Below are 13,527 nucleotides of genomic sequence, written 5' to 3'. Positions count from 1 at the left end.
TGTGCTTTGATCCACATAATCTGAAACATGGGTTGTGGTGTGTTGGTAACTCTTGTGTTATTTATGGCCATTATCATCCCATCTACACAGTTGCACATATCTGTAATATCTTTTTTTAAAAAAAAAACAAAAAACAAAAAAACAAAACACAAAAACAGGCACTTCGTAGTTAGTCGACCGTTTGTTTGGTTTGGGGTTTTTTTGGCTTGCGGAGGTCGGGCCGGCTACAGAAGAAATCTCAGTACGGCCTCCAAACGGACTCATCCATTCTGCCACTAGAATTCAAGACGGTTGGGGAGCTGCTGTGGCTGCCATCCGCCTCCACACCGTCACTCTGGTTGGGCAAGTTAGGGTTTAACAGCGTGCTGCCGTTGGACGTGGTGGTGCACGGTGGAAGCATCCTGGAGGGGGAGCGGTCCCCTCCCGGCACCATGGGGAACTGGTATGATCCTGACGAAGTGCCATAGTAGAGATATGGAGTGCTGCTGGTCTGGAAAGGTCCACTTTGGTTTTGGGAAGAGCCGGGGTAGGGTGGTGGTAGGTAGGTGTGGTAGTGAGTGGTTGCGGACATACCCAGTGACATGCCTGAGGTGACTGGCGGTGTATAGGTAAAGGTGGCTGGATAGTGCATTCGTGGGTTGGAGAAGCGGCTCTCAGTGAGGGATGAAATGCTTGTGAACTGCCTGGGATCTGAAAATGGGCCCAGCTCTGAAGCACCTAAAAAATTATAACAAAAGACGGGGGAAAACAATTCTGTAAATACCATTTTTTGTATCAAGTGATGATAGAATTTTATTTTTCTAAGAAAACCCATTTCTTTTGGCCCCCAAGAGAACAGCAGATCATTATCAAATAATACATTGCAAGGAACAGAGTTATACACCTGTCTTCTACAAGCGCTGGGCCAAACTCATCCCTGGTCTAACTCCACTGATGCCAATGGAGGGAGCAGCATTGCCAACCTGAAGTGTTCAAAGGTCACAAGTCAGGCCGGGAAAAAAAAAAAAAGAACATCCAAGAGCTTGAAAAAAGAGCCAAAAAGAGAAAGGTGGATTTGGAGTTGATTTGCCTTCTGGTTTCTGAGCTTTGAGGGTTACACGTCTCCGGGTTTTTGCTATATAGCCTCTTGAGAAACTCAGGTCTGGCTGCACACGAAAGCTGAGATTCCCACCTCAGCACATGCCGTCGGGAGCTGGGGTTTCAAGAAAAGCAGAAATTACCATGCAACTTGCAGTAAAACTACAAGAGTTGGCAACACCGAGTTAGTTGCACCACTGACACCAGGAAAGTTACACCAGGGGTGACTAAGCCCCACTTCTTGCCATAAATCAATTTATTTAGGTGAGGATCTGCTCAGCTACATCCTATGGCTGAAAAATATTATTTGCTGCATCTGAAGGATGGACAAAGCCACTGAGCCAATAGCAAAGATGTAAATTTTACTTTTCAGTGCAGTCAATGGAAAAGTACAAGCCCAACGCTCTTTTTGCCATTGAAAAAAGTTGTTTTCATATGTAGTCTGTGCAGTCTGGTTTAAAAAAAGACCACACAGTTTATGGCTACTGTGAACGTCTGGATGGTAACGCTGTGAATTGGAGTCTAACGCAAAACAGGGATGGGTAAACTCATTTTGCCTAATTTCTAATCCCACATCAAACACCCAAAGTTTTGGAGCAGAACTGGGAAGCAAACATTAGTAGCTTGGTGATCTGCTTAGGAGACTGTGGGATGGACAGGAGCAGAAGAAAAAGATGGTGAAAGCTCACACTAAGAGCCAGAAAATTGGCAATAAAAGCGGTGTGGGAAAAGGGACAGGGGGGAAGAGAAAAAGCCGAATGAAGACGTACAGTGCAAGACGGAGACAAATGCATTGAACAGTATGCGGTAGATACATATGTACATTTTTAGAAAGAGAGAGATGGAAAGAGCAGTGTATAAATAAAGAGGAAAATCAAATGGGCACTCTCTGCGCTTCCCAGCCGACACTTCTACAGCTTTACAGTCCTCTAGATTCAGGGGTTCATTCACCTCTTTGCCAGTGTACTGAATCTGATTTACTTAAAAGGAAAATAAGGCACCTTCTAGATGCCAGGCTGATGTGCTAAACACTGAAACACCCTGTGTATCCTCAACGTAAGATGCAGTAACGCTTTTCCCTGTAGATAGTCTTTGGATCTGACCTGCCGACACTGCTGTAGAAGGAAGGTCCCTCCAGCCCTTCTGCCCTTGGACCCCTATAGAACCCACAGTGATGGTTTCTGACATAAACCACAGACACAACAGACCCTGCCACCTTGTGTGGCACATTTTGTGTTTTACAAATAGATCGCTATTCTCTCCTGTTCTACCATCTTATTTAACCCACACCTTCAATAATATCTAAAAACAGCAGGGGGGCAAGGCTCAGGCACGGCTCGGGTTCAGGCTGGAGGAGCTGGGCCACAGCCAGCCAAGCATCCAAATCATGCAGCCTGAAACCTGGGGATTATAATCTGCCGTCTCAAAAGATATCGAGTACAGAACTTTAAATGGGCAGTAAAAGCCCAGTTTTAACTCTGATGACAATGTGATTACTATTATCTTTATCTGGAACGGAATCAGTGACCTACGGGTGAATGGGTCTGTCTCCATCATCAATCCCTACAACCACAGCCCCATGGAATGTAATATAACTTGTACCTTTACAGCAAACACTCTACTACTTGATGCAACTTCTTTCGTTCCCAACTGCAAACAATAGCCAGAGGCAATACCACCCAGATTCAAAGCTGTAATTTTGGAACACTATCCTTTATATTGTGAACAGGTCTGATACGTATCTGGAAATATAAGGTTAGAACATAATTTCCCCAGCTGCTCAAGATACTGAGTTTCAATCTGCTACTGCTTATACTCTTTTTTTTTTTTTTTTTTTTTTATTATTATTGCAACTCTCCCAACATGAACAGAGTTGCTCTTAGTTTACCCTGATAGAAGCTAAAAAAGACTTTTAAAATCACAGGTAGCTTTGTTATGAGTGTAAGGGTGTAGAACATCGGCATTTTTGGTTTCTTTGCAGCCAATACCCTTTTTTTCTTAATAACAAACTATCCACACAGTTTTACACATTAAAAGGCGATCTCCCTTTCAGGGCTAGATCCAAATATTATCTGTATGGGTGCAGCCAAGTAAGTGTCGAATCACTGGGAATGTGCACACCACACGTAGGCATTTCTAATGTGGGGCTACAGACCTCCTCACATACCCTAGTAAATCCACACTTGTTTGTTTTTACTGTTGCTTGTAAAGCACAATTCTATTTACCCAAAGGCTAAATAACCATAACCCTTTCTTATCTCACTCATGGCTGTGCCTGCATGGCTCCTGCACACTCACTTCTCCAACTCCCCTTTTGCCCAAATGCCTTTTGCTGTCTCCTTAACTCCTTGCACTAGGCTGAGATTTCTTCCCGGCCTTCTGTATCTCCATTGTGCAAAGATATTTTTGGAGATCAGAAAAAGCTTTTTGTGATGCCTGTTCTAAAGTCTCATTTCTAAGTGAGTCTAGAAACTTTTTAAAAAGTCACCTCTAAAACTCATTCTCACTGCTATGCAATCGCACTGATGCATTTTCACTCTCCTCTTCTTCCTCTGTCCCACCTCTTTGTGTTAGGGTTGATTTGGTTCTAACTTGGAACCACCAGATGCATTTTCATTTATATATGTTTAGCTCTTTGCTGGACTGGGAAGATAAACAGCTCATCTGGGTATGTCACCCATCTTTGTATATCCAGTTGTGCACAAATAGTGATGTCAATCAGCAACATAGTAACATGACAATGCAAATAAATAATTTATTTATTCCTTTCCCCAGCAGGATTAAAGATTTATGCTAATTTTTCCTCCATCAGAGCAAGAAAACAATTTGCATCTGTGAATTCCCACTCTCGTGACAGCTTGTATTAAATGGGTGAAGCACAGATTCTCCACCCTACGTCGTGGCTGCAAGATTACGAAACCACACTTCTGTGAAGAGAAAAGCCTTTATTTTGTGCCGTCAGAAAGAGAAACACAGCAAAAAGCACAGCAAGTGATCTTCTTTCCCTATACAGTCTGTTCAGCTCACCATGCTTGACAATACAAACAAAAAAGTGTATGGAAAAAAAAAAACCCTTTACATCTGAAAGAGTCCAGATTAACTGTTTTTAAACCTTCCAAGCTGATTCCTCCTCAGCGTAACCTGGCACTCAAGTTTTCTGAGAGCTATACGTTTAGAACAGAAAAGTGGTCATGTTAATATGCCAATATATATGCTAACATCCTAGATTCAAGAATACTGCTCCAGTGTGTTTCATATTTAGAATAAGAACAATTAAAATTCCATGTGGTTTCACTTATTTTGATGCAGAAGCCTCATTAAAACCCCTAGACTTGGGCATTTGCCAGCAGCCGACTGAAATGGTTTTGCATTCGTGCTTAAAAACCAATTTTACCTGTTGCAGCTTTGCAGCTCTACCATTTACAGCTGAATGTGTACCGTGGTCATTGCTCTTTTTCAGTTTACAGATGCCAGCTAATGCCAGTTAATGTTCATTTCTCAATTAATAAGCTGTGCTTGTGGTTTGCAGAAAATAAGGCAACAAATTTCTGCCAGGTTTACAGCACTTTGGCCAATCGCTTCCAATTATTAAAGATCATAATGTACCCTGGATAGATTAACTCCTTGTGGGTACAGCAAGCTGACATCTACTTTAGAGGGTTACAGGATAATTTTATAACTTACAAATATTGCAATTTGCTTTGTCATTTTAAGCTATAAGTTCACTACCAAAAAAAAAAAAAAAAAGGTCCCCTTGGCTTATTGCATATGTCTGATAGGGAAATTTCTAGCACATCAAGTCAATGCATAATCGCTGGATGCAAGAAAACAGAGTGGTGCTGTATTTGAAAATCACTGAATAGTCTGTCTCAAGGAAATTCAGCTACATATACTTAAATGTATTTACCAGTAGCTAAATGATTCACTTGTGTTTTGGGGAACTTCAGTGTTAAGACATTTGCTGAAACAGATACTAGATTCTGTGGTTTTTTGTTCAATAGTTCGATTCAGGCTGGGATGTAGCCCTAATTGATCTATTAAAACTGTTTTTTCCTTCCCTAACATCTACGTCTATGAATTATATGTGCAGCTTGGATTACTTACAGCTGATAGTATCGCCTCGTATGAAGTATGCCACACACTTCACATGATGAGACGATTTTCTGTCTCTTACAGCTTTGCCAAACTTTAAATGTTCTGGCTGAAACTGTCCATGCTGGGCGTCTGTCTCGGGCTAAATTGTGATTTATGCATTTATTTGTTTTTAAAATTTCAGCTGAAACTCTTCTGCTGGGAAAAATATATTGTTTTACTAATCTTAAACTCTGAGGAGCCTTCCTTTGAAAAGCTGTACCAGTTCCATGCTTTGAAGTAAGGACTTGAACTTTGGAATAGGAGTGGCTTTTTTGTGAGAGACATTGCCATGAAAATCCAGCCAAATACAAACAAATCATAAGCATTCTGCCTAAAAATGGGCAGAAGAGTCTGTGCCCCTACAAAGACACTTGTCCAGAGACTGGAATGAAATCTAGGAGTCTCAAGTCCCAGCATTTTTTCTGTACGTATTGCTGAAACACAGGGTCATCCCCACCCATAGCCACCACCAGTCCTGATCTAGAATCGGTCCATCAGTGGCTCCAGTGGTGGAAGCATGGTAAAAGGAGCTAAATGATGGTCGATGTGGATGTTTGTATGATATTGCAAAGAAAAATTTGTGTAGGCGGGTTTACTTGGGGTTTGCTTTTTTTAGAAATCTGAGAAACTATAGACACAACTAGAGACAAACAAAAGGATATTATCAAGGTATCATGTGAAGAGTCAGAAAGTTAGGCAATACTAGCATTCAAGTTACTTCTTCATATGCACTACAATACAACATTTGACTACAGGAGAATATGCTATTGCTTTTACACAAACCCTCCTGCAGGCAGCAGACAAGTTGACCTCCTCTGGAAGTGTATCAAGGTTGAGGGATAGAGAATCCCCCAAATCCACTGCTGCAAGAAATCAGAAGGGGTGAACAACAAGGTGACGGAGACCCCATCATTTCCTGAGCAAACTGGATTTTATACATGTTTCTGCTATGTGACTCAGTTGCAATGTCTCCAAATCAGATTTTCACTTCTCTCATTTTCTGTGCCCAGCAAAGATGTTGGCTTCTGATTTGCACATGCGCTAAATATTCACAGATGCAGCTGAAGCCAGTAGGATCAGAGGTCTGAACATAATGCTAAAGACAGAAAAAAAGTCATGCTGTAGGCGATACAAAGAAGGTGCACTGAATTACACAAAACCTTAGGGTCAGTCTCAGTACTCTGTTTAAAGCATGTTCTTTCTTTCTTGGGAATATTGCACTGCAACTGGATACAAATGCTATGGCAGAAATATTAGAGCAAAGCCCATCAAGAAATTAAGAATTCCTTCTTCAGAGCAGAAGTTAGCACTCTGCAATAAGCAAGGCCTGAGGAAATGCAAAGAACAAGAAGAAAACAAAATATTGAAGAGCTGCTCATTAAGTTAGCACTGTCCATCCTGTGCACTGAATGAGACAGGAATCCCGTGGGAAAAGTATCATGTGATCCTGTAATTAAAATCTGTAATATAATGCATAAGCAGAATGAGGCTGATTTAAAGTTGCACAGGCAACACAAGTCCTGAGATTTCCCAATTTCTGAGCACTCAGTTTTGCAATCTTAAGGATTCTTTGCAACGTATTTGGATGGGGGTGGTGGTGATTATTTACTAGCTGGACCTCAGTTTTCCCCAAGCATCCTTCTGTATCGGGGGAGAGTGTTATTTTGCTCTTCATTTTGTTAAATTCTTGTCACCTGCCTCTGCTAATAAGTGTTTAGGGAATCACACACAGCACGATCCTTCCCTTCCTCGTTCCAGGCAAGCCTTTGACTCTCCGAAGGTGCTGTACCACCTTTCCTCTGGATGACACTGTAGGATGGAGCCTGGAACTGCAATTCCCAGGGATCCCAAACTACCTCCTCATGTACCTATTCCTTGCTGTAACTGCTAAGTGCTGACCCTGCAAAGCTAAACTGGTGCTCAGCTTCATGACAGAGCTCAGGGACACTCCTCCTACACATCTACCACCAAGCACGTGTCTATGTGCTGCAAGGGTGAAGGTCATGCAGCGCTGCAGAAGTAACAGAAACACAGAATCATTCAGGTTGGAAAAGACCCTTGGGATCATCAAGTCCAACCATCAGCCCTACTCTACAAAGTTCTCCCCTACACCATATCCCCCAACATCACATCCAATACCGTGCCCAGTAACACACGGGGCTTTTCCCTCCCCAGTTCAGTCTTGGGATGAGTGTGTGTCTGGATACTTTCAACCATTTATCTTAGGAAATGGTATATTTCAAATGCTATCTCTCCCTTTAATTCAGGAAAAACAAAAAAAATCAGGAGAAAAAAAAAAAAGAAGGAAGAAAAAACCCCACTGTTTTTTTTTTTTTTCATTTTTTCCCCAGATTACACCATGAATGTCTCCTGGCAAACAATAGCAGGAGCAAAGGTGTGAACTGGCCCCCCTCCTCTTTCCTTCACCTCAACAAGGTGTTAACTTCAAGGCCTAGTTGGGACCATTTAAACTGCAATATTATTAAGCACAGCAGTCTCACAAAAGTCAGAGGGAGGAAGGAACGTTTTAACCCCTTCAGAGCTTCACGCACAACAGGCAAGAACCTAATTCTATGCATCTCTTCTTGCCGCCCCTCGGTACCCCAGTTTTACACCCCCAGGCTACACGGTAAACTACATGCTTGTGTCTTCTGTTACTTAGGTAACAGGGCTTTGGCACCTAAAATATCATGGATTAATTTGCAGATAGATGTTTTCACTGAATTTATGATGCAGCACCTAAGCCCTTTGCTGGAAGAAACACCCCATAAATAACATAATTAGCAGCGACCATTAAAGCACCACTCGTGCAAATAAAGGAGAGTTTCCCAAGCAGAGCTGTTACATTGCTTAATGGCAAAGTTGGGGTCTCTCTGCACTTCTCCAGTCTGGGCTTCATCATTACCTGCCCTGCTCCCTCAAAAGGACTGCACGAACTGCTCTGGAAGAATGTGACATTGTTTAGTCTTCTTAAGTCTTGCTGGGTGACGCTATGCATCTAAACACAGGTGGCTGCTGTCTGCACCTCCAGAGGTAGCTCATCTTAAATTTAAGAACATCAACGGGTAAAAATTCCTCCTGCGTGTGGGAAAAAGCAACGACAAACCCCTCCTAGATGGACTGCTGGGAGCAGAAATGGCTACGAAAAGCATCAGTCATCACTGTCTCATTTATAGATGTTGCCTTGTGTGAGGCTTCACTTACACAGGATGCTAACCTTTCTAATGAGAACCACAGGAGGGGGACAAATGGTCACATTACAGAAATACGTCCTCAGCTAGCAGTTGTGACCTGCCACCCGTGAATGCCCATTGACCTGATGTGATGGGAAGCCTCTGAACTTCTTGGTCTTTGCTATCTCATCTCAGTGACTTCAGTCTGGAGCCGTCATGGGTGATTCAGGTGGAAAGGAATTGGTAGTATATCAAAATCCTCCTCCTTGTTTAAAATCTCAGACCATCTACGTGTTGCGTTGGAAGCAAAAAGTAAATAAAGTTTCCTGGAAATAAGTCTAGAAGCTCTGTAATACTGCATGGCACAATCACGCACACAGGTGTGTATCACTCCCAGTTCAGTTTTTCCCAATTTTTCTTGCCTGAATTTCAGCCGCTGCTGTTTTTCACCAGTCCCAGCCGAAACGCATCAGAAGGAACGTTTGAGGCTTTTCTTGGATAACAACCTCAGCAGCATTGTATACAGAAAGGGGGTGAAACCGCAGGGCTGAGAGTTGCAATGCATGCACGGCAACGGTGAGCGTCAGTACAAGAATCCTGTATAAATCCAGTGAATGGGAAGATAATATACATTGGGGCTAGCAGTCTACTCTATTACTTTTTTTTTTTTTTTTAAGAAAAATGTGCCTTAACTATCCAGTATAAATATTTGTTTCCAATGTTGTCATGAATTGTACTTTTCCACTGCATGCTAGCAACTAAGAAATACCATCTGATCCTCAAGCAGACACAAAGAAACTATGTTTTGCAGGGGCGGGAGGAGGGGGGAAGCCCTTGGCATTGCTCTGTAATTTCACCCTTTAAACCCCTCTTTTTTCCTTCCCATCCAAATTTTCTTTTCGAATCTCATTCAGCTAATACGCATCCCTCCTGAGGACAGAGGATTCCTTGCTGGTTCTTGATTAAGAGCTTTTAAGAAGCCGGGAAGGAAGATATTCTTTGAAACTGGATCTACTGTAGGATGGGAGCCAGCACACAGGACACCGTGTCTTTCAGAGAGGGCCACACACAGTGCCACTCCAGTCATATGACTTCTCTGTCACATCCTGAAGCCATTTCCAGCTCGTGTGTGAGTTTGTACTCCCATTTAGAAAAGGATGGGATATATTGGGAACACACATATGGAAACACTTTCAGGGAATCAGTTTCCATGAAATCCATAATAAGCCAAGTGGCTTCAGATGTGGCAGCGTGCCTCAGATTAGCCAAAAAAAAAAAAAAAAAAAAAAAAAAAAAGAAAAAATAGAGGGAAAAAAAGAGAGAAAAAGCAAAAGAAGGATAAATCCACCCTTTCTGCCCTTATTTCAGTTTCAAGGGTGGAAAAAAGAAAAAAAATTAAAACCCATTAATGACATGGCTACCAAAACAGGGAGCCACAAAAAAAATACAACTAATGAGAGCACTCCTCCCTCCCCCAAATAACAGTGCTGCTATCAGCGCTCCCACAGCTCCCAGAAAGCCCTCCCAGCATCCGCTGGGAGCTCGCGTGGGGCCGGCAGAGCTGTCACCCTGCCTGCACCAGCGCGTGTTTGGGGTCGGGCAGGGTGCCCGCCCTGTGATAACGTCTGCGGGCAATTCAGAGCATTTCCCAAAACTGCAGCTCGGTGCTGAACTGTTCGTTAGGTCAATCTCCTGAGAAAGGCTGGATTTTGGAGGGAAAAATCCTCTGGATGGGGTTGACTGTACCTGTCAAAAGCAAGTTTTATGGTGGGAGATGTGTTGGGTGTTAGGCAGCGATGTCAGGCACTGAGTGGAGAGCATCTGCCTGCTGTGCTCCAGCGGGCAGGAGCTGAAGGTCAAGAGCAGCCTCCCGGTGCCCTCAGCGATGGGTACCAGCGAGCGGGAGGCAGGGAGCACACAGCCCAAGCCCCGCCGATCCCAAATGGCATGGCAAAGGGCTGGATGCCACGTCGGTCCCGGGCAGGAGGGAAGCAGCCAGCTCATCCGAGATAGCGTGGTGCCGGAATAATTTTTGCATGGCCAAGGAAGCGGGAGGAAGCACGGAGCAAGTGGCAGGAGTTCAAATGGGAACCAAAGAGATGCTGCGTGCATCTCTGTGACAGTTAGCTGCATTTTTATCACGAGAAAATAACCAGGAATTTGGCTGCTAATTGGGGCCGTATCCTACAAACCCTACTTTTCCTGACAAACAAATGACTCCACAAATAGTCCCTCTGTTTTCAATAGGGTTATTTGCGGTAGGAGGGACCACCCAACATGAGAGGATCAGGCCCTCCACTCCCTCGCTCTGCAGCTCGCTTAAAACTTCCACAGCCAAATCCGAACACAAAAATCCCCACGAACAGCAAAGGCTTTTCCTCCCTGCTGCTGGAAAAGCCCTGGATGAGAAGCTCTGTGGAAAGGTTTCGTGTGCTATTAATACGATGCTCTCCCCGACTTCCGCCACTGAAATGGGGATTTGCGATTTGTTTCTCAGGCTGTTTCTTTCCACTCGAGCCTCAGCACAGTAAACTAACTGAAAACTTCTGCATCAAGGAGAAGGTCTCTTTTAAAGTTTTGCTTGGCTTTGCTTTCAAAGAGTTGTCTGTATATTTTAGAATATGTAGAATTTGCCTTTGATTTAAACCTCTCTCTTAACAATAGACAAGAGACGATTTCTCTACTGAGCAATTTAAACAAAAACAAACATATTTTGGTTACTCGGGCCTTGTTCTCAAAATGCTTGCTTTTTTTTTTTTTTTTTTTTCTTCCCAGAGAAAAATCAAACCCTACAAATTGTTACGCTTCTGGCCAAAAAAGCTTAAATTCACAAATGTAGATAGTCCAGGGTTTTTTTTCCTTAACAATCTCATGCACGGCGGAAGAAGAGGCACCTCCCCAGCCCCCAGACATCCATAAAACATGAAACCCCCTCATCTAAACAATTCAAAACACACTTTTCCCCTCCAAAATAACTTTTCTCTTCAATGGACATTTGCAGCCTCAGTTCCTGTCCACGTCCGAGGCCATGATGTTGATTTTTTTTTTTTTTCTCCTCCCCAGCTTGAAGACCTGTGTCCCGGGAGGGTAAACAGACACACCTCGTCCTGTGAGGAGGCAGCTGAAAGCCGCTGCTTGTGCTGGGAGCGGGAGCTGCGCAGGAGCCCGACAGAGCCACCGCTCTGAAGGGGATGAGGGCGCTTCGCCCACAGAGAGCCTCTGAGTACTGGAGAAATGAGAGGGGAGATACTGGGGAGGCATTTCCATTTAGGTTAAGGATTTTAGCAGCAGGCGAAATAACACTGTTGGAGTGAAAACAGTGGAAAATAACTCACCCAATGACGGCCAGAGTTTTTTTCCTTACAGTGAGAACACATTTCCCCCAAGAAACATGAACAGCGGTAACGTCAAGCCATGATAAAATTGTCAAACATGTCAGCATGACTCAGGACCCACCGGTCAAAGGAAATTTGGGAGGCTCAGGGTGTGAAGGATCCCTGCGGGGAGATGCGTGGGCAAACACCGAGCCAAACTGCTGGGCTCATCTCATGGGGCAGAGTGAGAGCAGCTCGGGGACACTGTGACCCTTGGCAGTGCTGGAGCAAAGCTGTGGTTGTCAACAAGCTGCCGAGCAGGGCTTGCCCCCGTACAATGCAGATTGTCCCGAGTCACCACAAGCTCTGGGGACATGGAGGAAATCTTTGCATGCAACCACTGGGCTGTTTTCGCTAGAGCTGCCGCTCTTATATCTAAAAGTCAAAATACTGATCAGTGCAAAGACCTATAGAGGTTTCAATCCATTCATTTAGGCACTCAATGCCTGATTAGATACCAAACTTCCATCAAATTCAGCAGGACACAGATAGCTAAACCCAGTCGTGTATCAGGGCTAGAGGCACTGTATCCCTTCTGAATATTCAGCACTGCACCACTTTAACATTGTATGATTTTCAGTCTCATTTAATAAAAGCAATGTAAAGCCTTCCATGTAATTTTTTTTTCAGTCATTTCAGACCTAATCTGAGTTTCTTACCAAGTTAAGGCGAACTACTGTAAGCTAAGTTTCAATCCATTATAAGCTTGTCCACACAGCATCTCCATTCATCAGCTGAGCTGAAGCTTAAACCAGCTCAACTATGAACACCTCTAAATAAATGCTTCTTCTCCATAGTGTGAAGTCTGAATATGGTTTTTATCCTCCCAGGAAACATGATGAGAAAGAGAAACAGACTTTGGTCTGTAATGGCTCACATCATAAACATGCTTTAGGTTGTTTGCTGTATGGCAACTTAGGCTATACCACTAGCAGCAAAAAATCGCTATTGATGGTCTAAACTTAAAATCCAAGTTACCACGTCTCAGACAAACCACAGTAACAGTCGTGTGAATGGCCACAGCTCATAATGTAAATGTAAATATGAGATACTACAATTCTGTAACGGAGGATTAAGTTAAGACTCACTGCTTTGAGCTTGCCATAGGCTGTAGAAATGCACACTCCTACCAAAGTTTAACTAAGCCTGTAGTTAAGTCAGGATAACCTGACTAGTATCTGAATTTGTTTTATTTCAAAAGAAACCTTGGACAACTTCTAACCAGGGTGGTAAAAAATAAATATCATGGAGATACTGCAGAGGATAATTGCATATTGGCAAAACAGCATATGTTACTTAGAAGAAAAATAAGAGAAAGCTCACTTATCCATTAAAGCTGTTAAAAGGGGAAATGTGATGCATTGCTTTCTGGCTCTTGCTACTGACTTGTTTTGTGACTTTGGGCATATAATCTGATTTTCCTGGCTAAATTTTGCTTGCTATGAGTATTTTAATACTTCATATTAGCCAAGCAACAAAGGTCAGTAGCACAGTTTGGAAAATACTATGAAATCCTTTGTTGGAAGATGTTGTAAATTACAAAGATTAAAGGCAAAACCCACTAGACATTTTTTATAAACAGGTTAACAGGTGAAGACACAGAAAAAGTAGATGTCAGAGAGAGCAAAGAGAATTTGGCTTAAAAGAAACTTTCATACACAAAATCTATTATCTGAAATAAAAAAGGCATACAAAGTCAGCCTGAATTATCGCCTTCAGTTGTCTTCATCTGCTTGAGAAAGCAACAGCTAGAATTGCTTTAAACTAAA

General features: G+C 43.0%; 1 protein-coding gene across 6 annotated transcripts in view; it reads right to left on the bottom strand.

Moving 5' to 3' along the window:
* Positions 1-13,527, bottom strand: part of RUNX2 (RUNX family transcription factor 2) — a 222,619-nt gene that overhangs the window by 70,265 nt on the left and 138,827 nt on the right. For 5 of the 6 annotated variants that reach the window (XM_074895496.1, XM_074895498.1, XM_074895497.1 and 2 more), the window contains one exon: positions 239-717. The exons of the other annotated variant lie outside the window; for it this stretch is intronic. In XM_074895496.1, coding sequence (XP_074751597.1) covers positions 239-717 — 479 coding nt within the window. Of the gene's footprint in view, positions 1-238; positions 718-13,527 lie in introns of those variants that run through there. 6 annotated transcript variants of the gene reach the window in all.

Source organism: Athene noctua, chromosome 1 (genome assembly GCF_965140245.1).
Source record: "Athene noctua chromosome 1, bAthNoc1.hap1.1, whole genome shotgun sequence".
NCBI lineage: Eukaryota > Metazoa > Chordata > Aves > Strigiformes > Strigidae > Athene > Athene noctua.
Note: the sequence above shows the minus strand (reverse complement) of the source record. Positions and strands in the feature narration are given on the sequence as shown.